Here is a 27576-nt window from a genome sequence, read left to right as displayed (position 1 = left end):
TCTCAGAAACTTCGCAGTTAAAGAAAAATTCGTCCTGGTCCGGGGTTCAAACCCGGGACCACCGCTTCACCGGAGCAGTCGCTCAACCAATGGAGCTAACCGGGACGGCAAACTTATGGTTGGGCGAGAGCGAATTATTCAATAACTCGAAGTGGGAACAGTGCTGACCAAAAATGTTTAGGGGAATCCCCCTGTTCAACACTGTTCCCACTTCAGTTATTGATCAATTCGCTCTCGCCCTACTATAAGCTTGCCGTCCCGGTTAGCTCAATTGGTGGAGCGACTGCTCCGGTGAAGCGGTGGTCCCGGGTTCTAACCTCGGACCAGGAAGAATTTTTCATTAACTACGAAGTTTCAGAGAAAGCTGTATAGCTTTCCTTTGTAGCCGTATGGCTGCGCTCAGGTGGATGCCAATAATTACTCCCTTATTACGAATCTACTCCACCTGGGGGTTTCCCCTAAACATTTGACCAACACTGTACCCACTTCGAGTTATTGATCAATTCGCTCTCGCCCTACTATAAGCTTGCCGTCCCGGTTAGCTCAATTGGTGGAACGACTGCTCCAGTGTAGCGGTGGTCCCGGGTTCTAACCTCGGACCACGAAGAATTTTTCATTAACTACGAAGTTTCAGAGAAAACTGTATAGCTTTCCTTAGTAGCCGTATGGCTGCGCTCGGGTGGACGTCAATGAGCAATTACTCCCTTATTACAAATCTACTCTACCTTGGGGGATTCCCCTAAGCATTTTTGGTCGTTTTCTACATTCATAGACCGCTGAGAGTCCTCATACCAATTCTTGCGCATTGCCGCAGTGCTTAAGCACTGCACCACTGCACTGGCAGGTACCCGTTTTAAACACAGCCATCGGTGCGTGTTGTGAGAACCAGGCTGCTCTTGCCGAGCAACCTCTCGAAGTTACTCATTGCTTTATTTGCCTTCTGTCGCGATGAACAGTTTGCTCACGATCTGGTAGGCAAGTTGCGATCTGTCAGAGTGGGCAAGTTGTGATGACGTCGGAAGGTCGTTTGACCTAGGAGGCAGATGTACCACCTGCTTTCTCACTCACAACGACGACATCAACGGCGCCGGATTTCCTCCAGAATGGTAGCCTTGATTCTATCACTTTAATCTACCTTAACATTTATTCAAATTCTTGTTTACTTGCTTCTTGAGTACATACTTAAAAGAGCGAGGAGATCTCACGCTTCGACACCACCCTTCATACGAGGTTCTCCATAAGAGCGATTGAGGCACTTGGTTTGCTTCCAAGAGTGGATGCCCACCTGCACCCTGCGCCATAAGTGGGTTTATATGTAGTTTTTAAGGGGATTTTAACGTCCCAAAGCGACTTCGGCTATGAGGGACGCCGTAGTGAAGGGCTCTGGAAATTTCGACCCCCTAGGGTTCTTTAACGTGCATTGACATAGAACAGTACACGGGCCTCAAGAATTTCGCCTCCATCAAAATCCGACCACCGCTACCGGATCGAATCCGCTTCATTCGGGTCAGCAGCCGAGTTCCATAACCACTGAGCCACCGCGGCGGCCTGAGCCATAAGTGATTTGCAAGCTCCGCATAGGTGCTTTCTTTCTGCTGACTAATCCAAGAGAAACAGACCTTGCACTGTATCTAAGTGCCTATACCGATTTCATTCCTGCGATTTCGTTCTCCCATCCCAATCGTTTAAATGTGGTGCAAGCCGCATTAGTAGGCTGTTGCAGCTAGTGCAGTGGTGCTCTGTCAATTTCTTTTTGACTACACATGCAAATACACTTTCGATTCAACCCACCTCATGCGTTATCTTCCACAAAAGCTCTAACGCTTTCAGACCGTCGTTTTCTTAAGAAAGCATGAGCTATATACGGTTTAGTTTATGGGGGTTTAACGACCCAAAGCGACTCAGACGGTGAGGAACGCCGCAGTGAAGGGCTCCGGAAATTTCGACCACCTGAGGTTCTTTAACGTGCACTGACGTCGAACACTACACGGACCTCTAGAATTTTGCCTCGATCGAAATCCGACTGCCGCTGCCGGGATCGAGCCCGCTTCTTTCGGGTCAGCAGCCGAGTGCCATAACCACTGAGCCACCGTGGCAGCTATGAGAGCTATATATGCTGTCGCGCAACTTAGACAACGAAACCTATAGAGTCGTTCCGCAGTTGCCGCAGCAATATTCGTTGCATTCGTCAAAGGATTAGCCACTGCCTGCGTTACGCGTGTTTAAGAAGCAACGAACGACGAAGGCAGACACCGAAGAAGTTCCGTCGAAAAGTGGACACCTCAACCGTGCCCTGAGTAAGGGGATGAAAAAGGGAGTAAGGGAAGGAATACAGGCGCCGTCCATTAACTACCAAATAATAGTACTCCCCTTAATCTTTTCCTTTACTACTATGTATTGTTTCTCTTCCTTGCCTTGCTTTTTCCACCTTGAGGCAAAACGCAAAAGTGGACCGTGTATTGTTGCAATGTCTGCAGTTTGTTAAATAACCCAATGTGGTTTCAACTAATCTGGAGGCCTTTAGGGCAGCGCTTCATTTTCCGTTCCTTCTTTAACTCTCTTTTCGCCCTTCCCCTCAGCATGGTTCAGGCGTCGGCCGAGAGTAAGACAATTACGGCGGCTTCCCATCAATGGAGGTGAAATGCTAGAGGCCGGTGTGCTTTGCGATGTCAGCGCACAGTGAAGAACCCCAGGTGGCTGAAATTTTAGGAGCCCTTCACCACGGCGTCCCACATAGCCTGCGTCGCTTTGGGACTTTAAATCCCATAAACGTAAACCTTTTCTCATATCTAACTGCTTCATTCCTTCCCTGACAATGTGGCAGTGATTCAGTTGTCCCTCTACATGAAGACCATTACCGTGCATTTCGTTTCATCTCAGTGTTCTTTTTTTCGCCAGATGGCTTTATCTGCTATTTGACCCTCATGTGGTAGAAATTATTGTACAGCCTTCTACAACAGCACAAATTTCTTATTTAACTCCCTCCTTCATGTCTTCTCTCACAGCGTATCTCAGGTGTCTCTCAAGAAGTAAGAAAGTTACTGCGCCCTTTGCTTTCCTCAAAACCAGTGCTCAGTTTTCATGTCACACCCGAAGAAGCATACCCAATTATTCTAGACAAAACCATTTTTGAGTGGGAACCTATTAGAAACGGTTTTTTTTATGCGAAGCATACTACTTTAGCTACCACTTCAGCCCTTCACCGTGGTTATGCGCCTCCAAATCACGTGATACATGACGTCACACCACGTGACACGATGACGTCACGACAGTAGAGAAACGGGGCCCACCTCGCGCCGTCGCTGTGGTTGTGCGCCTCCAAATCACGTGATACATGACGTCACACCACGTGACACGATGACGTCACGGCAGTGGAGAAACGGGGGCCCACCTCGCGCCGTCGCTGTGGTTGTGCGCCTCCAAATCACGTGATACATGACGTCACACCACGTGACAAGATGACGTCACGACAGTGGAGAAACGGGGGCCCACCTCGCGCCGTCGCTGTGGTTGTGCGCCTCCAAATTACGCGACACGGTGATGCTTCGTATTCTCCAGGCTTAACCAAGTTAAGCCTCAGCCCTTTTTTCATATATCGTAAGATTTCACTACAACCTCCCCTCTGCAGGCTTTAATTTTTTTGCTATTGGCTTATTTTCTGTCTCCAAAGTAGCTCCCCCATAGTTTTATTTCGCATCCTAACTGCTCCTTGCGAGCTGCGGAAACAAATTAAAAGGAATATTTTACTGCACATCGAAAGAATTAAGTATTACCTTTAATATTTTTATAATAGCGCCTTACAATTTTCGAATATTCAAAATTTTTGACCGAGAGCGTTGGACATGAGCGTCAAAAACATGTTATCGCTGAGTAATTGGAGTCTATAAAACTTCCTAAAAGACGCGCTGAGCGTGGGTCAGTGTAGTTCTCTAGGTAATATGAAAATGCTCGACTTTAGCGAGATGACAAGCCGACTTGGCATCGGCGCGAGATGACAAGCAGACTTGGCACTGGCTCGAGGAATGCCGACTTACCAGAACGACGTGCCTCAGCACGGGCACGGTGTTCATGTGCGCAGGGTCGAGCAGTGAGATCGCGTAGAGGCAAGAAAAGGAAAGCGAAGCTGTCAGAGGTTCGTCGGGATAAAACCAAGCCCGCGTGCCGAACAGTGTAATGGTCATCTGCAGAGAAGAGAGAGTTTTGTAAAAGAGTATCCATAATTAAATAAACTAAACCCAAACATTTTGTGGCAAGTTACGCTGCATCTGACACCAGAACTCTGTGGTTTCAGTTAACAAACAGTAAATCCGACGAAGTGATGAATGAAACCACACTTCACAACTTGAAATGTTTTTGTTACCACTGAAGTGAGGACGTTCACTTGGGAGTGCCGTCGTTATAGTAGCGACTCTATTGTGATTTTGTACGCCAGAATCAAGTACGCTGAACTCCCAACATAATAATAATAATAATAATAATAATAATAATAATAATAATAATAATAATAATAATAATAATAATAATAATAATAATAATAATAATAATAATAATAATAATAATAATAGCCTTTATTTCCATCAACATGATGGGGGAGGTTAGGGAAAAAAAGCTGGACAGCTTGACTGGTTCCCGCCCCCCCATAGCCTGCGCAACCGCGGCTCGATCTCTAAGAGCGTTTGGCTCATGAGCTCTGTGAAGCACGCTATTTTTAAGGTGATAGCATTTATTGTTGAGGAAACCCAACGGACGCATGCGTGTTCGCGAGAGAACATCCGGGACTTCAGAAGGCAGAGGTCTAAAGAGGCAAAACTTGCCGCCGTATTCAAGAACCATACTGATCGGTGCTGGGGCTAACGAATGCAACGATGAAGTGGCAACGAGGCTAAGGTGTCCACGAGTGGCAGTATGGCATCGGGACGACAGAGGAGCTCGGTATGATTATTGTTGTGCTTGGCGATGGACCCGATAGGCAGCATAGCAGAGCGAAAAGGCGATGTAGTTGTCTCACTCTCAATAACACACCTCAATCGCGTCCTGATGAATAAATGAACAAAAAGTTGGTTTTGGGAAAGGAAAGACGGCGTAATTGTCACAGTGCTCGCTGGACCCCTCAACCTCGTCGTAAGAGAAGCGATGAAGGAGGAAGGCTGGATGAGAGAAAAAGAAGCCGCAGGTGAAAGAAAAAATTTGTTTGAGGAAAGGAAATGACGCAGTAACTGTGTCACATATATCGGTGGACACCCGAACCACGCCGTAAGGGAAGGGATGAAGGAGAGAGTGAAAGAACAAACGAGAAAGATGGGGGAGGGGGGTTAGAAATCATTTATTCTAGTCTATTTGCAGAAGAGAGTAGGGACTGGCCTTCAGCAGCCACTTGCAAATTCTAGCCGCCGCTGTGGCTCAGTAGTTATGCTGCTCGGCTGCTGACCCGGAAGACGCGGGTTCGATCCTGGCCACGGGGGCTGAATTTCGATGAAGGCGAAATTCTAGATGTCCGTGTACTGTGCGATGTCAGTGCACGGTGAAGAACCCCAGGTGGTCGAAATTTCAGGAGCCTTTCGCTACTGTGTGACGCTTTGGGAGGTTAAACCCTAAAAAAAAAAAAAACTTGGCAAATTCTAGGAGGGGTCACTTGTCCGGGACCCCTACGGCTACCGCGGCAGCTCGGGCCCTAGCCACGAGAGGTCGTTGGCTCTCGTAAGGTAGCAGCCGAGCAATGTCGCCTCCCAGCTCTCTCGGGAAGGTGAGGGGAAAGGTGGGTAAGTGGGGTTGCTGGGGTATGCCCGTACCATGCGGTACCCGTCCGAGAACGCGCAAGCACAATGCAGGCACTCCCCGTTAAAAGCCGGATAAAATATTGCAGCACTGCCGGGCACAGTACCGTGTTGGTATAAAAGCGAAGGAGCCCACGCTCCTTGCTTTTGGTTAGCCCTTTCGCAGGGGGATAAAGGCGGCTATGCTAGGTGTTATATAATTTAACAATGTCTTTGTAAGCGATAGCTGGGTTAGCTTCTCATACCAAGACGGCGAGTGCCCATGCGGTGCCCGGTGGTTGAGCGCGCGGACCGAGGCGTCTGCAGCCTCGTTTTCTTCTAGTCCCGCATGTTCTTGGGTCCAGCAGACGACACGTGTGTCCGGGCGATCCCGGTACTCGCATCTATGTAAAGTTTTTGGCAGCGCATTGAGAGTTGCGTCCATGTTCTGGACTCCGGCAGGCTCCCCGGGAGTCGGTAATGATAACCAGAGTCTGGTTCTGCAGCGGCGAGTGCTATGGCGACCTCCTCCGCGTGTGTAATGTTTGGGGCACGAAAAATGAGTCCCTGAACCTACGTGTTTTGGTGGATTAATGCGGCCGTATAGCATCCCCCGTGATGTGGACCAGCAACATCCGTATAGAAGACTCCGTAGCGAGAGCCGCAGCGGCCGTTAACGGCCGTCGCGCGCGTGGTTCGACGGCCCTATACTCCGTTTCATACATCATGTGCAACGCGGTGAAGGCTACGGAAGTAGTCCGCAGAAAAAAATAAAGAGAGGTGTATCCCTCCGCGCTGTTTTGTGGTCGTGCGGTCTAACGCGTCGCTCCATCTTCCTCCCTTCCCGTTACGGCGAGGTTTAGGTGTCCACCAAGATATGACAGATACATTTCCTTTCCTCAAAAACCAATTTACCGACGAGCAAGGCGTATTTGTCCGCGTTTCAGATTGGTCCAAATTGTCGTCACGCCGCTGAGCTGGACGCCATTTTCTCAAAAGTAAAAGGGAGGCGGACAGAAAGAGTAAACACGGCGGCCAGCGGGGACAGCGAAAACGTGAAATGGAAAAAGACGACACACGCAAAATACAAAATCACAGATCTCGACCGATTCGCTCGCAATATCATCGTTTTTTGTCACGCTGATGACAAATGTATTACCGACGAAGCCTGTCGGCAATGCATTTGTTATTTTTCGCTCACCACAAGCAACGCACTATTTTCTGTCACGGATGCAGGCTGCGAAAAAAGAGCGCTAGCTTTGACAGCGTTGCACCTGATGTATGAAACGGAGTATAGTGAGTCTCCTTTCTCATTTTTTGTGGCAAAGCCTGGACCTAGCGCGTGGCGCCAGTCCTCTGGAACCTTGGTCATTTCCTCTGCTTGTGCTTTGTAGGCAATGTGCGGGCGGTCTATGAGGTTTTTGCCATCTGACGGTTTTTTCAGCCGCAAGTATTGGTTATTTAATTGAGCCTGGCGTAGCTCCGCACAGGTGTTGGTCATCCCGAGATCGATGAGCCGTTGATTGTAAGCCGTTATGGGGGGATCGAGGGCATGCTTATTGGTTTTTCGAAAGATCACCTCTAGGGTGTTCTCGTTGCACTCCTGCAAGTGGAGTCGCACTCCTGCAAGCGTCGAGTAGAGCATCCGTCTGGTTACGAATGCATTCGCTAGCCTCAGGGCGTCTTTGCATCGTAAACCCGTAACCCTCTCATTACAATTCATTTCTCTCTCTATCTTCCTTTCTCTCTCTCTCTCTCTCTCTCTGTGATTTTTGTTGTTGTTGTGGTGTTGTTGCGACTGAGAGGATAAAAAGGAAATTGCACTGGCCTGCCTACTGGCTCAAGCCGAGCCACCACCGCTGCCACGTGCATATAGAGGAGAGTTAAAGGATCAGAGGAAAGAGAAAAAGAAGAGAAAAAACGCGCGTTGCAGCAACAACCGCGTCCGCCGAAGCGGACGCTTAATTTTTACAACAAAAGTACTTTAGTACTTCGCCATTATTGAAATTGAAATGCGAACGCCGCAGACAGGATCTCGCGTCCTCTAGCTCAGCAGCCAATGAAAGTCTAAAACAGGCCGTGAAAAAGAAAGAAGATATGCCTCAGTGGAAGGCTGCTAATAATTCTCGCTGCTTGGTCCCTTTATTTGCACTGGCATAGGAAAGCAGACAGGGTTTTTTTTTTGCATTTCGTCTCTCAAGAAACGCGGCCGCGAATTCTTCTGGTGTCTTCATGATCAGCACTCGAGCGCCACGCAAGAGTGAAGGCAGACTTCCATGCCGCACGCGTCCTTGTCCTCAGCAGCAGAATGCCGCATAAGATGGTGCCATGGCGGTAGGGACCTATGTGTGCACATGCATAACGATGACAGAAAACCAACCACAATGAATCGAATAGCGTTTGTTGAGATAATTCTAAACGACCTACGTATGTCGACTTACTATATAATCAGCAATGCAGTAGAGTTGTCATTTGCCTGTGGAATACCGCAACCAATTTTACATACTTCTGGAGTATGTGTTCGAGCACTTTGACTCTATAATGTGTGTACAGCAGCGCGTGCACTCTTTTGGCTGTCGTCAGAATTCCTTTGCAGGTTACAGGAAGGAAGCGCGAATGTTTTGATCATGCCATCGGGGTCTAATGGCGAGGCTCACACCTCGGTCATCGTGAAGGAGGACTGCCAATGCCATTTTCAGAAATGTAAACACTGATGTCAACCATTGTTGTAAAACCTTCTGAAATATAATTAATGAACCTTTCTTTGGCGCACTTTAGCTCCCTTAGCACAATGCAACGTCATTCATCAGAGACCTGTACAGCTGTCACCAACGAATGGCTGAAAATCCATAATTAGAGTACGGCACCTAACTGCAAAGAATAAAAAATACTAATTGCACTTTAGTTAACCACTGTTACCTAAGCCGTCTTGCCTGAAGTCTGCGGCCCGTCATCTTTTACAATTGCACCGGAGAAAACGTATTTTAACCTAGAAGACGTACATTTAAATAGCACTAACATTCTCCGGAAAGACAGCCCACAGTTGTTTCTACAAGAAAGTCATTCATATCCCTGAAAATTGTGTTTTCTTTTTTTCCATTTTTATTGCTGTGGCCTCCATGCTTTCCTTGCACGACACGCGTGTAGTGTTCTTTTCTTTGTCTTGCTACAGTGTTCTATACTGCCGCCAGGTGTCCCCGGGCGGCGCCGAAAGGACGAAGAAGTGAGGAACTCGCGTGCGCCCTGAAACCAGTGTTCGATTCTATTCACGATTATATAATTTAATCTGGTAGATTCCTCTGCTAGAATGTGAATTCACAACTTTTATTTCTCCGTATTTTTTGTTTTGTACAAATTCTAGCTCTGCGTCCCAAATTTTAAATTTAAATATACTCCATTCCCTGTACATGAGTGTGTTTGTATCCGCTATGCACCCTGGCCAATCCCCCGCCGTGGGTATGTGCCATTCAGCCTGAGGACATCATCATCATCATCATCTCGAAGCTGGGACTCTGCTTCTCTAATCTGAACGAACAAACGTAGCGTTTAAAACAGGACACAGAAAGACCAACTGGCCCCACAGTGTACTCTGCTTCTCTGTTTGCGGCCTGTGCCTAGCCTGTGTGATTAAGGACCCATCTGTGACATTTGTGGTGGAGTGCACTGGGTTCATCGCCCTGGAATATGTCGCACACCCCTGCTAACACCGAGGACCCCAGACCTCTCCCTATCGACACGCCAGTGCATCGGGTCAGTCGCGGCAATCTAGGACTGCCCCCTGAGCATGGGCTGTTGGAGACTATCTCGGCACCTGGCCGGCTGCCTCCTGAGCTCAGGCCATTTGACACTACCTCGGCGCTTGCCCCTCAACCAGGCATGCAAGGCGCCGCGTACTACACCCTCCACAACCCACGGCTACCAAAATCATTTCACGGGACTCAGCTGTAGGACGTGGAAGATTGGCTCCTCCAGTTTGAACGTGTCGCCGCATTTAACCAGTGGGATGACGCCGCCAAACTGAGGAACGTTTTCTTCAGCTTGGAGGACGGTGCTCGGACGTGGTACGAAAACCGTGAGGACGCTCTTTTGTCATGGCATGAGTTCAGACGTCAATTTCTCGCCGCGTATGTCAGCGCTGATCGTCGGGAGTGAGCTGAACGCGTCCTGCAGTCTCGCATGCAGATGCCCAATGAAACGGTTACCATGTAAGTCGAAGACATGACGCGTCTCTTCCGACGGGCTGACCCAGCCATGTCGGAAGCCAAAAAGCTGCGCCACCTAATGCGTGGTGTGAAAGAACAGCTTTTCGCCGGCCTCGGGCACAGCCCCCCAAGCACTGTTGCCGAGTTTCTAGCAGAGGCTGTCACGATGGAGCAGGTTCTCCGGCAGCGTTCCACCGCGTACGACCGGCCAGTCCTTGCTGCTTCTGTTACGGAGCCTCTCCCGGCGTTCAACACCAATACCGACTTCCTCCGTGACATGATCCGCACTGTCGTCCGTGAGGAGCTGCAGAAGATCTGTGGTACGTCGCAGACCACGGCCAGCTCCTTTATGGGCGTTATCCGCGACGAGGTGCAGCAGGCTATCAGGCCACAGTTACTACGCTGCGAACCACAGCCAGTACAGCCAGATTACTACCGCCCGACGTACGCCGAAGCTCTGCGACGCCCTGCCCCGAACCCGGTGGCATTTACACAGCCTATCCAGACGGACTACTGCCGCCCGACGTATGCTGACGCTTTACGACGCCCTGCCCCAAATGCAACGGCGTTTGTTCAAGCCCATCATGACGTCCCGCTACCCTCCGTGCAGCCAGTGCAGTACATCCCGAGTGACCAACGATCCCTGCGCAGAGCGGACGTCTGGCGTGGCCCAGACCGACGACGTTTGTGTTTCCATTGTGGGGAGCCCGGTCACCTGTTCCGGCGGTGCCCATATCGTGAACTTGGCCTGCAGGTTTGCTCCATCCAATTGAACCACCTAGCACACCTTTTGACCAAGTCGGCATTGATCTTCTGGGCCCATTTCCTGTATCAGCATCTGGGAATAAGTGGATTATAGTTGCGACTGATTATTTGACGCGCTATGCGGAAACCAAGGCGGTGCCGCCCAGTACATCCTCGGAAATCGCGCATTTCTTCATACACCACATCGTTTTACGACACGGCGCCCCATCTTCCGTATCACCGACAGAGGCACTGCGTTTACTGCACAGCTCATGCGCGAGGTGTTCCAGCTGAGTCACACGACCCACCGCAAGTCTACTGCATACCACCCGCAGTCAAACGGGCTCACGGAGCGCCTCAACAAAACCTTAGCGGACATGCTCGCCATATACGTCGATGTACAGCACAAGACCTGGGACGAGATCCTCCCATACGTGACGTTTGCCTATAACACGGCGCTTCAGGAAACGACTCGCTTTACGCCGTTTCGCCTCGTCTACGGGTATGACGTACAGACCATGCTCGACGCCATGCTTCCGTGCGCCCCTGACGACCAGGAGCTCACGTCGGACGCCGAGGAGTTTACCCGGCACGCAGAGGAAGCCCGGCAACTGGCCCGTATGCACATCCGACGGCAGCAGGCCACGGATGCACAACGCTACAACGAACGACATCGACACGTAGAGTACCACCCCGACGACAAAGTGTGGGTATGGACCCCAGTACGTCGCCCAGGCCTGTCGGAGAAGCTCCTGAGCCGCTACTTTGGACCGTACAGAGTGTTGCGCCATATCACGGATGTGACGTATGAAGTCCTCCCCGATGGCACTCTACCGAGTTCGCGCCGTCGACCACAGCCTGAGGTCGTGCACGTACTGCGCATGAAGCCTTAATGTACGCAGTAAGGGACGTAGCCTCTTCCGCGTGTTCTTTTTATTTGTACCTGCAGCCGTTGAGCGGCATGTGACCGTTTGTTCACTTGCTTACTTCCTCCCGTTCACTCAATGTGCGCCCACGTTTTTGCTTTCTTTTTCGGGGGAGGGGGATAATGCCGCCAGGTGTCCCCGGGCGGCGCCGAAAGGACGAAGAAGTGAGGAACTCGCCTGCTCTCGGAGCTGGGACTCTGCTTCTCTGTTTGCGGCCTGTGCCTAGCCTGTGTGATTAAGGACCCATCTGTGACAATACTGTGATTTTCACAGTTGCTTGCATGTATCTTTTTTTAGACGTTTCACTCTCACGCTACATTTCTATGTTGTTTTCCTTCATTTCTTCTTTGATTTCGATTACTTTTCATATGGCTCCCTCTTCTAGCGGTCAGACCGTTTCGTTAGCTTTGACTGGCAATGGTAAATGAATGCTTTAATGCGGTCAGGGAGTAGTTTAACAGATTTATTTATTTACAAGCAGTAAAATAATTCATTATTGCAATATTTTAAACTATGAGGCACCAGGAATATGATCACTACAAAGCTCAAAAGAGGGCACACTCCACTTGAATGCGGGGACCGAAGTCAAAACCCTTTGCGCGGCAAGTTGGTGCATATCTTGTACATTGTGGAGCTCAGCAAAACCACACCACAAACAAGGAACGACAGGATATGCACTTTAGAAATGTTTTGTCGCTCTCCATCTTGCACGAGGTTCCGGGAACAAAAGTCCCAAGGATCAGACTTCTGAAGGAAGTTCGACTCACAGTCGCCATGGCAGACCTCCTCACGTGTGCAGACGGAATTCAGTAAGAGCCGAAGCATATGATCAGCCTCTTGAACTGCAATAGGCGCCACTAATATTTATGGGCAGTCCTGATATACGCCATATGCACTCTCAACACAAATACGCCTATATGAGAGCAAAAAAAAGGAGTCAGCCATCTAACGAATTCTCTTTTATCAAAGAGAGTGTCTAGGGGGCGGCATACGCCAGTTTAACTCCTTTCTGTTTATAGCGTATAGTATCTCTCTCAATTAAAAAATGTAGAACACCGGTGAACATGAGAGTGGGCACGTCGCACATGCATCAAGGTTCTCACCACCCCGCTGCATGAGACGAAGAGGGAATCCACAATTCCGTCCGCCAGGTTGGCGGCGAACTGGTCCTTCACCTCGCGGCTTCTCAACCGCGAGATGAGGTCCGCGAAGGTGTCCTCCCACGCGTACAGCTTCACCAGTCGCACGGAGGACAGTAGGTCGGTTGTCTTCTCCAGTCGGGCACCGTGGGACTTGCTGACGCGCGCCTGGATTGAGCAGGCACAGCAAAAGAAGCCGAGCACAGAGTTCCGTTACGATTTCTTTTGCGATTTATTCTTTTGCACAGCAAGCTTTGGTCTCCCTGGATGTCATTTTATTGCTGATACATCCAGCGAGCAATGTGTGTATTAGGCGTCACTGGTGCTTTCAGGAGTTATAAAGACAAAACCATGCACCAGTTTCTCATCAGTTGCGTTACGCCCCCGTTATACCGCGGTGCACACTGGCAGTTGTAGGGCTCTGGCGGGCGGACACGTTTTGGCGGTGACGCGAGAAGCAATTGTGTTTATGCTGCAACATGGTGTTTCACGTCATGAACGCTAGGTCTGTGGAACAGGTGGCTTGGTCCGATCGGCACCAAGTGCGGCTACAGCTCCAACGAGCAGGAAGCTGTCGGTGGCGGAAGCGAAAAGCTTCCGCCACCTGACAAACTGTAGGTTAAGGCGCAAGAGACCGCCTGGAGGAGACTCCAAACGAGATTTTTTCTTAGCCCTTATCAATTGACAGAAATATATCCGGATGATTTTAACCCGGAGTACAGGTTCTGTGGCGCAACAGCCTCGTATGACCACATTTTATGCCAATGTATATAACCTCCACCGGAGGATTTAGTACAAATTCTTTTTCTTCAGCAATGGGAGGCTGTTGTGGTCAGCTCGGACCCGGTCATTCAAGCCTTGGCCACCGATTGGGCCGCTAAGGTCGCCGCTAGCCATGGGCGCGGACTATCTAGCGCGGACCGTCTGCAATTTGAAGAAATAAGCGTTTTCATTCCAATTCCAAAAGAGAGCGTGTAAAAACTGGTCAGAGAAGTAAGTGACGAAGATATAGTCAGCCTGTTTAGCTGCATGTTGGCAAACTGGAAATTCGTTCAGCGTACGACTGAATCAAGAACCAAATTTTACATGATGTTAAGTTCGGCTGAAGGCACTTACGTTGTTTCACGAACCCTTATGGCTTCAGCTTCGCCTTTCGGCGCGATGTGCTCATTGCAGCGATTTCTGCCTCGCGGGGCTGAAGAACTGAGGTGCCATATTTTTTGTATTCTACGGGGCGTGAAAGCGTCATGCGAGTATTCCCTTCTCGTACCTCATGCTGGGACAGTCGAGGTAGCGCTTTCTTTAACCATTCAATGAGCAAACGTAGCCTCAAAGTACTTCGCTGCAAATATATATTGAATACATTTTTTTCTTTTGGCAAGAGCCAAAAAAATGTTACTCTTTTAGTGAAAACGACACAAATGACGAGACAAAGCCAGCAGACTTTTTGTGGCATTAATGAGCTCAGTGTGGGCGCTATGGAAAATTGACATGACATCTAGGATTAAATAAACGAAAGCCTTGTCCTAGCAGGCGAAAACGCTTGTCAGCAAGCGTTTGGTCCATTTGCATATATGTTCCAAAACGTTAAAGTATATCCGTTACAAAAAAAAAAGCAAGCGAAAAACTCCGCGGTCCTCGCTACAGATTTTCCTGCAGTGTTTGGAGCCTGAGAATAAAATTCATAGAAATTACAGCAGGACGTTGTATAGTATTGCAGTCTTGTGTAAGATAGGGACAATTCTGCAGCGACAGCACATGACTGTACTATACCAAGTAAAAATCTATATGACAAGAGAATGAAACACCTTGTTGGATTTAGGGAAATGCCTCAAAATAGTTATCTAATGGGATGGGCCAAGCAGAGTGGGCGAGGAACAATAAAAAACAAACATTAAAATCATAATTCGAATGAAGCAAACGAACGCCATACACATCGGTCTGACACATGGACAATAAAAATATCAACGAATTCAAAACCAACGAAAGAGGATCGAAAAACAAAAGCAAAGTTTCACGTGAAAGCCTCAACCAATCTCCGGAAAATAAAGCTAATGTAATCCACGACTGCAACAACGAAAAATATCGATGTCATTATCGTAGAACTACGTTTTTGTTTTTCTAGATACCTTTTTCGGGTAATTTTGACAAAAGCTACAGCAAGGAAATATGCTGCCGGAAAAAACATTCTAGGACTGGGAGAAGAACAGGACGTGGGTGCCATAAAACACACCAAGCGCACTGCAAAAATTTAAACCACGTGACCACGCTGCCACAACGGAAGCTAAAATGGACATGGAACCACAAATGCAGAGCGCCATCGTTGTGGGCCGTGTGCATCGAGAAGCTTAGAAAACGAAGGAGCTCCAGTGATCTTGGCAACTCTGTCGAGGCAGAGCATGGCGCAGCGGGTTACGGGCACCGCGCAGTGTAGGATAACAGGTGATCCGCCTACCCACTTTTAGGCGAAGAAAGGCGCGCCAGAGACAAACCACGGGCAAACGCTTACAAATTGTTCAGCCAAATCCTTCAGCGCCGCACGTAGAGCGGATAAGTTGTCCACGTGTTTTGTGCGGTGCTCGACAGAGGAAGACGTCTGCTGGGAATTCAGTTTGCCACGTCGAATCGGCACAGGAGTGTCCCGCGCAGTTACAAATGGACAATACACTTAGCCCGAAATGGCAGGTTTGGTTCACCGGACATTTGTTAAATGCCACTGTAGGAAAATGTTTCTCTGCAAAGAACAGATATAAAATACACGTATTTCTATGGGACCTTGCAAGGAGAATGACTATTCCTCCGTTATATCTATTGTTTTGTCATAAATCGTTTTGTTAGGGTGAGATTCGATGGCAAAATAAGTGCTCTGTTTCAAATAACCTTTACAAACCGTTTGTGCTTCGTCCTTTCTGCTTTTACTGTATGAGCTTTGTGTTTCGCGATGACCATTTCTTTTAGCGAAGAACAACTCGCCCGATAAGCGCAGTACTGCTGTCTCATGCTAAAGAAGAAGTCAGCAGGCCCGATCAACAATCATAGCTCTTTTAGTAATCCATACAAACACATTCTGCATGAACAGGATAGATACACAAAACAACGCATCAAGCAATGTATCTCCCCAGGTTCACCCAGAAAGGACGGAATGACCAAGATCCCGGCACAACATTTATCAAGCATTTCCAGGTCGTAAAAGCACAACATAGATGCAAAAGCAAAATGACATTGGTCCGTTTGCGATCTAGAACATTGTTTCTGCAGTGAATCTATTAATTGTGACATGAACAAAAACGAAACAGCCAATTTTTTTCTCCAGAAAGAGAACTGCACTACCAATTATTTTCATAAATATATAGAATACAACTGCTGGTGCCGCAAGCCACAACGCGAAGTTTCCCTCGGACAGTTATGGTTTTCAATGACTAGAATGTAAAATACTGCTACTTTGCTCGCCAAGATACATTTCTTTCTGAGTGCAGATATTAATCTATTACTGTAGAAATAAACGACCATTTAAATAATCGGCGTTAGAACTTCACACTAGGAGCTCTGTTTGGGTTTTAACGATACTGATACTGCACCTCTTACGCATGTTCAGTATCTACAGGGGTGGTGTGTGCTGCGTGAGCTAAGATTATGGCGTTGGTGTGCGTTTCCAGTCGGGAACGCTGTGGCCAATGTTTTTTTCTTTGCGTGCGCGTGCATGCGCGCGCTGACATCGTGCGTCTGTTGTAAACCTTTTTTGCTCTAGACATTTCGACAGTTTTCGCCATTTCTTTAAGGATTTTTTGCAACCCAAGATAAAATCGCTGTTTACTCGTTCAATATTTTACCGGATATGTAAGCATTGATTACAGCTTCCCGATTTCCTAGCGGAGTGACGGCAGGATGCTACTGAGTGGCTTGTTTTGCCTGACATTTCCTCGGGCGGAACAAAGGATTTTAATGAATAAAGTGGTAGCGAGAACGCTATATCGTGGAATAAAATTTCTACAGCTGCGCGCACATTTTCACCAAAGCATCGCTTGCTTTTTTTTTGATTTTCTATTGTAACTCTGCGGTCACTGTTTTCAGCGAGAACGCCAAGTTGTTATGCTTTGACGACTTAGGACAGCAGGTTGTGTGGAACTTAAGGTTGTTGCGCTCTATTTCATCCCTGGAAAATTTCGGCTGGCAACATCGTTAAGGTATATTGATTTAAGTAGATTTGAGTCCCTGCCTAGCAGAACTAAAATCAAATTTTTTATGCTTTGTTCATTGCTGACGCGATTGCTCCGTGACACTTGCCGGCCTTTACCTGAGCGGGTGGTTTCAACTTGCGGAAAAGCCTTGTCCGGAAGCCACTTATGTGCAGCCGACGCCTTTTCTTTCCTTTTCTTGCCTTTTGTTCTGCAGAGTTCTTTACTAGCTTCTGCTCTAATATATATGCTGTTATAGTCGTTGAAATATTTGCCCACGGTGCCTCTACTTTCAGCCTTCGTTACGTTTCTGTTGCTTCATTTTTCAAGTTTAGTATAACTGAAGAAAAAGTACAATATTGGGATCAAGTGGCCATCTTCATATGCCAGTGCGGTAGCGCTGCTTTGTCAACAAATGGAGCGTACATGCATCCGCTGCTTTTCTTCATTTCAGCGCACTACATACATCAAAACAGAAAACTAACAGGACAGTTGCGCGCGCAGCATGAATATTGCACACATGAGCGATATGGACACCTTATGCTATACAACAACAAAGAGGGATCCAGTGCGTTAAACTAGGACCGAGAAATTAAGTAGTAACCTTTTGGGGGCCTTTCCTGGGACACACAACGTCAAGGAAAGATGGGTATGCATTTAAAAAATGAGGGATTAAGTACGTCAGTGTTTGTGTATCATAGCTGGCCAGCAATCCCTTCGGCCCGGCTGTATTTCTTTTTGCTTCCCTTTGCTGTCGGCGCGACAGTTTTCTTTCCCGTTCTTCCTTTCTCTTTCCAGTGCAGAGACACGTGTGCTCACCCACAGCTTCCCCTGCAGCAGCGCCTGCGGCACCAGCAGCAGGAACGTGCACAGCTGCCACGCCACGCAGCACAGCACGGGCAGGACTCCGGCGCGTACAGACAGCGCGTAGTGCACAATGGGCGTGCACAGGAGACCGACCAGGACCCTGGGCACGGACGAGGCTGCCACCGAGAGCCGAGTACAGTCGACGGCCATCACGGAGACCAGGCGACCCGCTGGGTACGCGGACAGTGCAGATGGACTCATCCGCAGCATCTGAAAGCGATACTCAGTTTGTTCGCTTCAAGCAGTTAAGGTGGCTTTCGTACAACCAAAGGCAAAATCGAGCATGAAAGCGACATGTAAGTTCCTTCCATCAGCCCTTACAGGCGGCTCTCGTGTACTCGGCTGGTAAACTAAGAGTGAGCATCGAAGAAGCATGATCACGAAAATAGTGAATCAATAGGTAATAAAGGCATTTGTATTCTTATTTAAACTATCTTTATGTGTTGTCAGCTAGACATTTTACATTGTATATCATCACGTAAAGATTCAGTTAGACAGGACGCATGTATATTGATGACTTTTGAGCGTCCTACAGCACTACAATTCGCACTACAGTTCTGCTAAAAATCAGAACACACATATATCAAACCTTTCACTTTTTCACGAATGGCTCTAACAACACTACAATTCTGCAAAAAGACATAACTACAAAACATATCTGATACATATGAAGATAGGCTTATGGGATTTATTAAAATGAAGCAATTAAGCACAAGAGACTCATTCTGCGGCTAGTATGGAAACATTTACTTGAAAAATCAAATGAGACACAGTGTTGCACTATTAATGCTCGGAGCAGTACCTGTAATGTTTTTATAATGCGAAATCTGTCATCCTTGCGTTAAATTTCAAGTTCGTTGCTCAACATTTTTTGCGACCTAGCCTCGTGGAGCGGAATTTCCATTCACGTTGGCAGTGTTTGAAGTGGGTGTTTGTGTCCGTTCAATGCATTTTCACAGCAGCTAAACTTTGTCATCTTATAATTAACCTTCCCTCCCTCTGTATAGTACGACTTGCCCTTCAATCGTACATGTATCACAGAGGGCCTCTTTGACGCTTCTTCAATTTAGAATCTATTTAGTTAAGATTTTAATGCTCTAACATTACTGCATATCATTGCGGTTTCTAGCTTTGAATACACTCATACCCCAACTCAGGATGAAAAACAGCACCTCTGCGAGACCACGTGGGCACCTTTATTGCCTCGCGTGATAGACGTACTTAGCGAAGCATTCCCAGCGTTCCCAAATGCGTCCATTTTTCATATCTGTCATCAAGGCACCAGAAGAACTGACTCCAGTGGGGGACAACGGCCTATGCCAAGAACCTTCACCTATCCTGGATTTCAATCAGTCATTCTCCCACTGCATATCCAGAGTAGTTGTTAACACTGTACTCTGAATCTGAACCGTTCTAGCCCCGGTGGCGTTCTCTATCCCGTGTTAGCCACACTGCTGACACAAGAGGTGCTAACGAATTCTTGTTCGTAAAGGTCTACATAGCGAGCCAGGCGTACAGGCATTCAAGCACGCTGAATGGAAACGTTTAGTTTTGAAACAGCTCAGGAAAATTCCTGCTTGTGCCATCTTCCCGCTGCCTCTAATCGCTATCAACTTTAAGCCTTCCACATACGCCATGCTATGTTGGTCTTGAGGTGTTGATGGTAGAAAGAAGGCAGACAGGCGCGTTCCTTGACAAAGCAAAACAAAGTAAACAAAGTAGGAAGGAACCTCAAGGTGTTTGTTCAATGCTCCCACAAGATTACTTGTCTTCGACGAAGAAGCGTTCTCTTATCGAAACTTTGGCTGAACACTCTGAGGCTCTGCCTCCCTTCTTCGCATTGTTCAAGTGTTGAAAGTTATGCTGTTTGGTCCCCAAGGAAAGAATTTGTTACCCGTCTGTTGACTCACATGTGATAAACTGAAATCTATTGAATCAGCCACCATAACATCGTTGGCCCATTCGTTAGGTCACCTTCTAGCGACTTCGGCAGCCTCTTTATTGTCTATAATTACTGGAGCACAGTCATCATAACTGCATGAAATGTCCTGGCGGGGTCGTAGTCGCCGTTTTCTAGAATGGGCTATGGGCACCCAGCGTTTAGCGTGCTTTTATTGTCATATTTGGTTTTACATTTTCGGAGACGTTCGCTCGCCATTTATTCTTGTGGTCGGCACTCTTCAGCCTTAGTTGCAATTGTTCTGTGAAAATCTTACATCATCTTCGCCGCGTACCTTCGTGAAGACCGCAGCTTGGCACAAGGAGTTGACCCGCACGCCGAAGTTGTTCGAGTGTTCGACTTCCACGCACACCAGGACGAACTCTGCTACGCAGCTTGTGACGAGCATTAGGATGAGCGTAGCGGAGGCCTCGTTCGCGGATTCTGGTCTCAGCAGTTCTCTGCGTCATCGTAGAATTTATTACGCCTCAAATAAGCACCTTCCAAGCACAAATTTCATGAACGTACAGCTTGTGAGTACGAAAACACGGAGAGAAATGAAACCTACCGCACGGGGAGTTCTATGCTAAGGTTTTCTATTAATGCGAAAGAACTTCTTGTCTGTCGGCAGAGGGTGTCATCAGAGCGTGTCCGCACGAAAATGACCATTCGAAAAAATAAATTCGCCGGCATTGAGGTTCTCACCAGGGCCACCTGTGTGCCAAGCGGGCACGCAACGCAAACGTCACGAAAGTTTTCTTTCATTTCAGTAGGGTATTTAGTATACGCGTTTATATGCAAGAAAGAGCTATATACATTATTTACAAAGTAATCAGCCAGTAGCCTAGCAAGTTGAATGAAAGCACAACACCACATAACTAAACATAGGTCTTAACAAAACTTAACTAAAACGGTGGCGAGGATAGGCGAGACATCAAAAACGGCAACCAGTCCGGTTGATAGTCACTGTCTTCGTAAGTGTATTTCAGCTGGCGCACCATCTGGCCGAAATATGTGCTGGAGGAGACGACAGGCTCAGCATGCCACTCCAACATGCACGTTTTCCACAGGATGTGCAGTCCGAGCAGGAAAATCAAGTCAGATGGTTCGTGGTCATGTTGGGTGACCATTAGGTAACGCACACTGTGAGAATTCTAAACAAAGTCCTTCTTCACTGCCCTTCGTAGATTGTCACAAAATAATATAGCGCCTTTGTAGCCATCAAAGCAGTGTTCGACGGTTTCAGGAGCATCCCATAGGCTGCAAATAACAGAAGAAGCAAAATATTTTCTTTGTGTGAAGCTACACTTTCACAGGTAGAACTTCGGCGTGAAGTTTAACGTTCTAGTTCAAGACGAAATTGGCGTTTTACGTACTCGTCTCAGCACACCATGACGAATACAATTAGAGTGGAGAGAGCGATACAATGGAGGTGAAAAGAGCATACATATCAATCGTTTGTAAGAATTTTTACGTAAAACAGAGAATAAGTACTCGTGAGAAAAACAAACTGCCAGAAAACGAACTTAGTCAAAAACTTGCTTTCTAAAACCAAATGATATGGCCGCTCGATAAAATCAGAAGAGACCATCAGGCTGGGAACGAGGTTCACAAAGTTATTTTGCAGGAATGGTCTGATAATTTGGTGGGAGATGTCACAAAAAAACTGTACAGAATGTTTACTACATCCTAATCAGAGTAAAGCACGGATTTGTGCTACGTAGAAGACGACGGTGAGCAGGCAGTGCCGTGGGACGGAGCAGATGGAAGGTGATGAAGACGACGCTCTCCAAAATGCGCAGCGAGTGTGTTGTGCATCATCATCATCAGTTTAACACGAGGCATGCTGGCTGCTGCGATTGCCTAGTCTCCCTCCCAAGTGACAATAGGCTGCGTGTTTTGTGGCGTAAGCATGATAGATTTTGCTTTTAGGCCCTAGTCCTATGCAATAAAGAAAAAAAATCCGGTGATAGCCTAGTGCTCTCGCTGAGCGGCCCTTAAAGGAGATCTGCTCGCGCAGCGATGGTTCCACTCCCAGTCATGAATACTGATTCAATCTATTTTCTGTTTTTCATGGTTTGACCTCTAAGTCAGCTGAACGTCAAAACTCGGCATCCGGCGATTGAAGCGTGAGGTCCCGTAGTGAACCTTCCGCTTTAAAAAGAAGAAAGGCGCAATGAACTGCCTCCCATATAGATGCGTCAAACCTAGCCCGCCAGCAGAAACAGGCCTGAATCGCGCCGCATTGGCCTAAAACTCTAGGACCATGTGAACGTCGGAAATGTTCGGTGAACGCTTTGGATGTAGTGTCTCGTGCAATGGAGTACCTGCAAAAACATGCTAAATTTTTTTTCCCGCACACGTGTTGCAGACTTGCGCTGGGTCAAAAATTGATAGGCGGTCGGGAACAAAAATCTGAGCATAGCTCTGAAGGGCCGGGACCCGCTTCTTCCAATAATGGCCACTAGACTTATGGGGTTTAGAAATTGGGGAGATATAAATAAATCCGTTCCGCCCGTTTAACCGCGGCTGACCAAGTTCAAAACCGCGCGGACCCCACCCCGTGGTCGCGAGCGCTACCGAGCGCTCGCCGACCACGGCGGGCCTTGCTCTGCGGGAACAAAGGAACGACACACTGGCGGACACAAACAAGACATTTATTGCTATAACAACAATAACGCCAGCTAGCAACAAAATACACTGAGGAATCGAGGATGTCCGACTCACCAGCACGGTTACGAGCGAATGTTCGCCCACGGTAGGGCAGAGGGAAAAACTCCGAGGCCGGACGGACACGTGCTCGCCCGCGGCGAAGAGCGGAGCGGCTCGCGAAACGTCCGCGAGCTTCCCCGGTCCCAAGGAGAAGAGTCCCCGTCGCTCCCCGCGAGCGCGCAGCAAAACGCCATCCGTGGCGCTAGTGTCGCTGCGACGCGAGCGCCCTCCCCTGTTAGTTAAAGTAACCAAACTGAGAAGAGTGCATTTCGGGGGAGCTAACTACAGTTGGGGTGCACTGCGAGAAAGCGAACCACAGGGGGGCGAGTGCATCCCCACAACTTGAATGCATGAAAGAGAACTCCAAGGTATTGGGGGAGGGGGAAAAAGAAGGGGAGGGCGGGGGGAGGGGTGGGGGACACGAGATCATTTTCAGCTTATCTAGTCGGCATTGATCCCCATGAACAGAACCACAGGTCAGAACTTTTAGAAGTATTCGTTTAAGCGCCGGCCAGAGACAATGTCAAACTGCTCAATAGTGGTAATAGTTTTATCAATGCTAGGTACATCACTGCAGAAAAACGCCAAATCATCGGCGTTCGCAAGCACTTTGCCTTCATTGCCAAAGAAAACAAAACCACGGATATTGCTCTTTCGCACCACACTCAAACAAAGGGCAAAGCGTAGCGGTCACGAAGGGTTACTGGTTCAACCGTATTAGAGCGGCAAGAAAGAAACACGGTGTGGTGTGTACGACGGTAAAGTGTGTTGATGTGTACCGATGTTATACAACGATGAATTGGAAAAAAATGTTGCTGGCGTTCAAACACGAATGCTTCCGTATTTCTTCAAATCCAACAGACCGCAGTGCTCTACTATTCTCTTTAGATGGCTTGCATTCTTGAAAGGATGCGTATACAGAATATTAACTAGTTCACGCCCCCCCCCCCTTGCCTGCATCTTGGCCCGAGATTTTTTTGTCAACCCACTTAAAGGAGCACTGAGAACCATTTCAAGATGAGCTTTATGAACAGGTTGCAGCTTTCCGGTGACAAAGAACAGTTTTTCATTGTTTTTGTTGTGTTCTTTATTGTTGCTATAACAAAGAATTTTGTTTAAACCAGTCTTACAACGTATATATTAAACTTGCGGGTGTCTTTTTACACTTTATATTTTGCCCTTTTTGGGATCGCTGCTCGCGAGGCTAGGCTATTGGCCATCGAAGTCTGTTGCGTAATCGCACTCTGAACGGAGTGCACTCATCTCCAAGTGGAACTCTACTTACCCCGCTTAAGCTCTAACATAATGCATTTATTGCGAGTGACATTCTGCGTGAGCGCACATAACGTGCGCACCTGACATGTGTATAAGCAACTAACCTCGTTACCTAGTCCCTTTTGACAAAGTGGGTACATGTCTCAACAGGGACTCCCTTGGGAGGCACGTTCACCAGTCATGTTCACCATGAAGCGGCGGAAAGCCATGATGTCGGAATGCTCACTCGAGAAGCGGTATCCTGACGATGAGGCTGGCGTAGTAGGCGAAGTTGGCGGCTATGCTCCAGAGCAGGTCTTGCCGCAGAACGCATAGCACGCGCAAGATGAAGAGACCCTGCTGCATCGCTCCAGGGCGCCTAGACATTCAAGCAAAGTAAAAATGAATTTGCAATGTTTCAACCTCCTGCTCATAACTGGTGCGCTCTAAGAAACGAATCACGGTATATTCCTCTTCACGAACGCCGACGAGTCTACATTCTCATTAGAATGAAGGCAGCTCCGACTAATCTCCAGTTAACCCTTCCCTGCGCCAGCTGCAGTCACCGTGCTCAACCAAATTCCCTTCCGGCGCTTCTTGGTCATTCCAGGCGGCGCTTCTTGGTCACGCTCTGTAACTAAGCGGATCGACGGTTCTTGGCCCAATCGAGGCCCTTCACCCATTCCGCTTGTTAATTTTCACTTGTACACAATTGCGTCAATCTTATTTTATAATCAACACTGCTGTTTTTCCGCCTCTGAAAACTACCGAAGTCTTTTCTAGCTATCAACGCTATCTACAGGCTGATTTCGCACAGTCTTTAGGCTCCAATAACCAGCCCCGCAAAAAAGAATCCACAGGATGCGAATGTTATTGGTGTGATTAGTCGCTTCTTGGTCGAGAAGGCGATGACAACGCAAGGCCACGTGAACATCTGAAGATGCTGACGTCGTCGCAAAGTCACGTGACCAGGTGGAGATGCTGACAACGTCCCAAGGTCATGTGACCGCGGCGAGTTGGCGCTCACGGCGTGAAAATTGAAAACTAAAAAACAAGGGGAAGCACGCAGCCAGGAAGGAGCAAAAGAAGCAGAGAAATGGTGGAAAGCTGCGGCTGACTCCAATCCAAATAACACAGCCAAACTCGACTATAGGTAGCACAAGGGTCCGGTACGGGGCTACATGGCTTTCTGCACTAGAAAAGGCTCACCAAGCGCAAATCGTCATGCCGAGCACGCGCCAGTACCCCAGTCAAAAAACACAACAAATAGGTTTCTGCCAACAAAACAAATTTTCTGGAATGTTTTTGAACAAAATTTCTAGTAGAAGCAGAAATTCTTGCACTAACTACAGACTTTTGTGCACTTACTACCAAACAGTACTACAGACTACCGAAAAGTACTACAGAAAAACTATACTACTAGGAAAAGATACTGCAAAACAACCGAAAATCAGTAGTTGGAACCACGTACGCTGGTAGGAGCATGAATAATTTTTTTATCTGTGGGCGGCACCGCAGAGCTTCACCCAGGACAGGCAAATCTGCACGCACCACCTTCCCATGGTGCGCAGCATTCCAGATGTGCCTGAGACGCAAATGAGAGTAAAAGAAAAGTTAAGGGGTTCATAGCTTGTGGTTAACGGTCAATACATTTTGAGCTTCAAAGTAACACTGTGGGTTATGGATAAATGCCTTTTCAAGAGCATATGATTGATTTTGACTGCCTGCTGTTCCTTAACAGCAGAGAAACTTCGATATATTCATTAGCCTTCAGTGACTGTTCATGGTGCAACAGTGCTTCTGCGTGTGTTTAAAAGCCGCAGTAAGAGTCTGGCTGACAGTTTGTATTGCAATGATGCTGCAGTGCTAGTGATAGTGATAGTACACATCTCTAGAGCCGATTTTCTTTCTGCCTTAGAGCCCTCAGCGTTTGACTCCGGCCTCGGGAGCCCTTGAACATTCAAGGTCATCCATGGCACACTGACTGAGTAGAACTCACGTGACAGCCACTGCCAGCGGCTTTTATATCGTTATTCGCTCTAGAATATTTCATACTCCATAATAGCCACAAGCATTAGTTCGTGTCGTATCCTACATAGGATACCACTAATTTGTGTAGCGTAGAATTGCTGTATGGGTTCCCAGAACTTTGCGTTTGGTTTTCCTCCGACGCTTGTCCCTCTATTGGTCAAACATGGTCGCATGGCTAAAATGCATCCATTAAATTTCTGTGTATGCGAGCTCTAGCCTCCGACCTCCGTCCACTGTCCGACAGGAGCTTTGAAGCGTTTAGCAACCTTTCGCAACAGGATGTACCACCCGAAGACGACGAAGGTAGCGCGAGGTGCGAAGATCAGGGTTATGCATGGCAGAGCTAAGAGGCACTTTTTTCGAGGACGACAGAAGTCGCGTACCCTACGCAGCCTAGTGATTCGTGGTGCGGATGTGCTGATGTATTCAGGTTGTTTCTCTTAGTGCTAGTAAGCACACACTTCGTTAAATAAACTATCAAATTCTTTGTTGCTTAAATAAATATGGTTAGCAGGCAGAAATAAAAAACGAAATTGGTCTTTCATTCATATGAATCTAACACGGTAGCAGCCACAGCAATGCGAAGTAATCAGTATGCGTATGCCCGTATGCCCGTATAAGCAGCTCTATTAAAATTACTACGTGCTTTTTTTTTAAGACGAAAGCCTTTCCTGGCTCATGAGTGTCGTGGACGAAAATTATAAACAGATGCTGTCTGCAAAAGTGTCCGCCCGAACTGTGAATCATAGGAAAAGAAACGAATAAGAAAATAAAACTGTAGTCTGCATAGGAATCGCACCCGGGCCGCCGGCATGCGGAACTTGCACCTGCCACTCCTTTTTTTCTTTATTTCCTGCCTTTGACACACATTTCAGGAGGCCGCCACTTCGCCACGACACTTTTTTTTTTCTTTAATCATGGCATTTATTACAGTGAAGCAATGTTCTTTGTGCATGAACTATCTGCAAACCTGGACGAAAACAATCGTAAGTCAACAAAATGCATAATGCGACACACCTAACCAACCAAGTACGACAAAAGACACGACACAGGGCAAGTCACTGGTAAATCACAATACGACACACCTCAGCAACAACGCACTAGAAAAAAAAGGCAACGAAGAGCACAGCACTAGGAGCGGTTGCCTCTGGTACCAATTCAATCAGGCCACCGTCGTGTCGCTGATCTTAACGCCTGATCAGTAAGCAGGGCTTCGAATATGTCAAAAAGACAAGTAGCTCATCATCGTCTGCCAATGCTAGCCACTCTGATGCTATCTCCTACAAAAAGCGTCATGCAGCTCTGAAGACAACGGGAGAAGTGGCTTATATTACCGGCACGAGTCGCGCCCAATGTACAACTTACTCAGACTGTGAAGAGTATGCAGTGCCGCTCACTTATATTTTTATAAGCTTCAGTGTCAGTGGACGCTACAACGGTGTCCGTGTAGTAACGCATGTTACAGCACTGAAACACATTTATTAATGAATAAAGTTGCTGTCTGCTTTATTTGGTTAGCAAAAAAGCACAATGAAATGATTTGCAATAAGAAAATCCGGCATGCTACGAGCACGGAATGTTCAGTATCAAGCGCAACCTTAGAAAAACAGTTTCGCACTACCTACAGTCTACGTACGCTAGAAAACAGGTTGGTACGATATTCTACCTCCTTGCTAAACAAAACATCAATTTTAGGTATTCTCATGCAGAAAGTTTAGCGGATCTGTTTCTGTCGCACACATAATCTTTCTTGCTAGTGCTGCTTGTTTTTTTATTGAAAGCATCATTTGTGAAAGAATGTAATTAGTTTTGCGTTTTCTGTTCTCTTACCTGT

The 27576-nt window shown here is 47.5% G+C and overlaps 1 protein-coding gene across 1 annotated transcript in view; it reads right to left on the bottom strand.

Annotated features, from left to right (window-relative positions):
* Window positions 1-24077, bottom strand: part of LOC149327938 (multidrug resistance-associated protein 1-like) — an 85957-nt gene extending 61880 nt beyond the window's left edge. Inside the window, exons 1-4 of the mRNA XM_089565013.1 lie at window positions 23959-24077; window positions 20041-20206; window positions 17759-18016; window positions 12704-12932 (exon numbers count right to left, since the gene is read on the bottom strand). Coding sequence (XP_089421139.1) covers window positions 12704-12932; window positions 17759-18016; window positions 20041-20206; window positions 23959-24077 — 772 coding nt within the window. The remainder of the gene's footprint in view (window positions 1-12703; window positions 12933-17758; window positions 18017-20040; window positions 20207-23958) is intronic.
* Window positions 24078-27576: the final 3499 nt, after the last annotated feature.

The sequence above is a fragment of the Amblyomma mixtum genome, chromosome 10 (assembly GCF_055824585.1).
Source record: "Amblyomma mixtum isolate Tamu chromosome 10, ASM5582458v1, whole genome shotgun sequence".
In the NCBI taxonomy this organism is placed as follows: domain Eukaryota; kingdom Metazoa; phylum Arthropoda; class Arachnida; order Ixodida; family Ixodidae; genus Amblyomma; species Amblyomma mixtum.
Note: the sequence above shows the minus strand (reverse complement) of the source record. Positions and strands in the feature narration are given on the sequence as shown.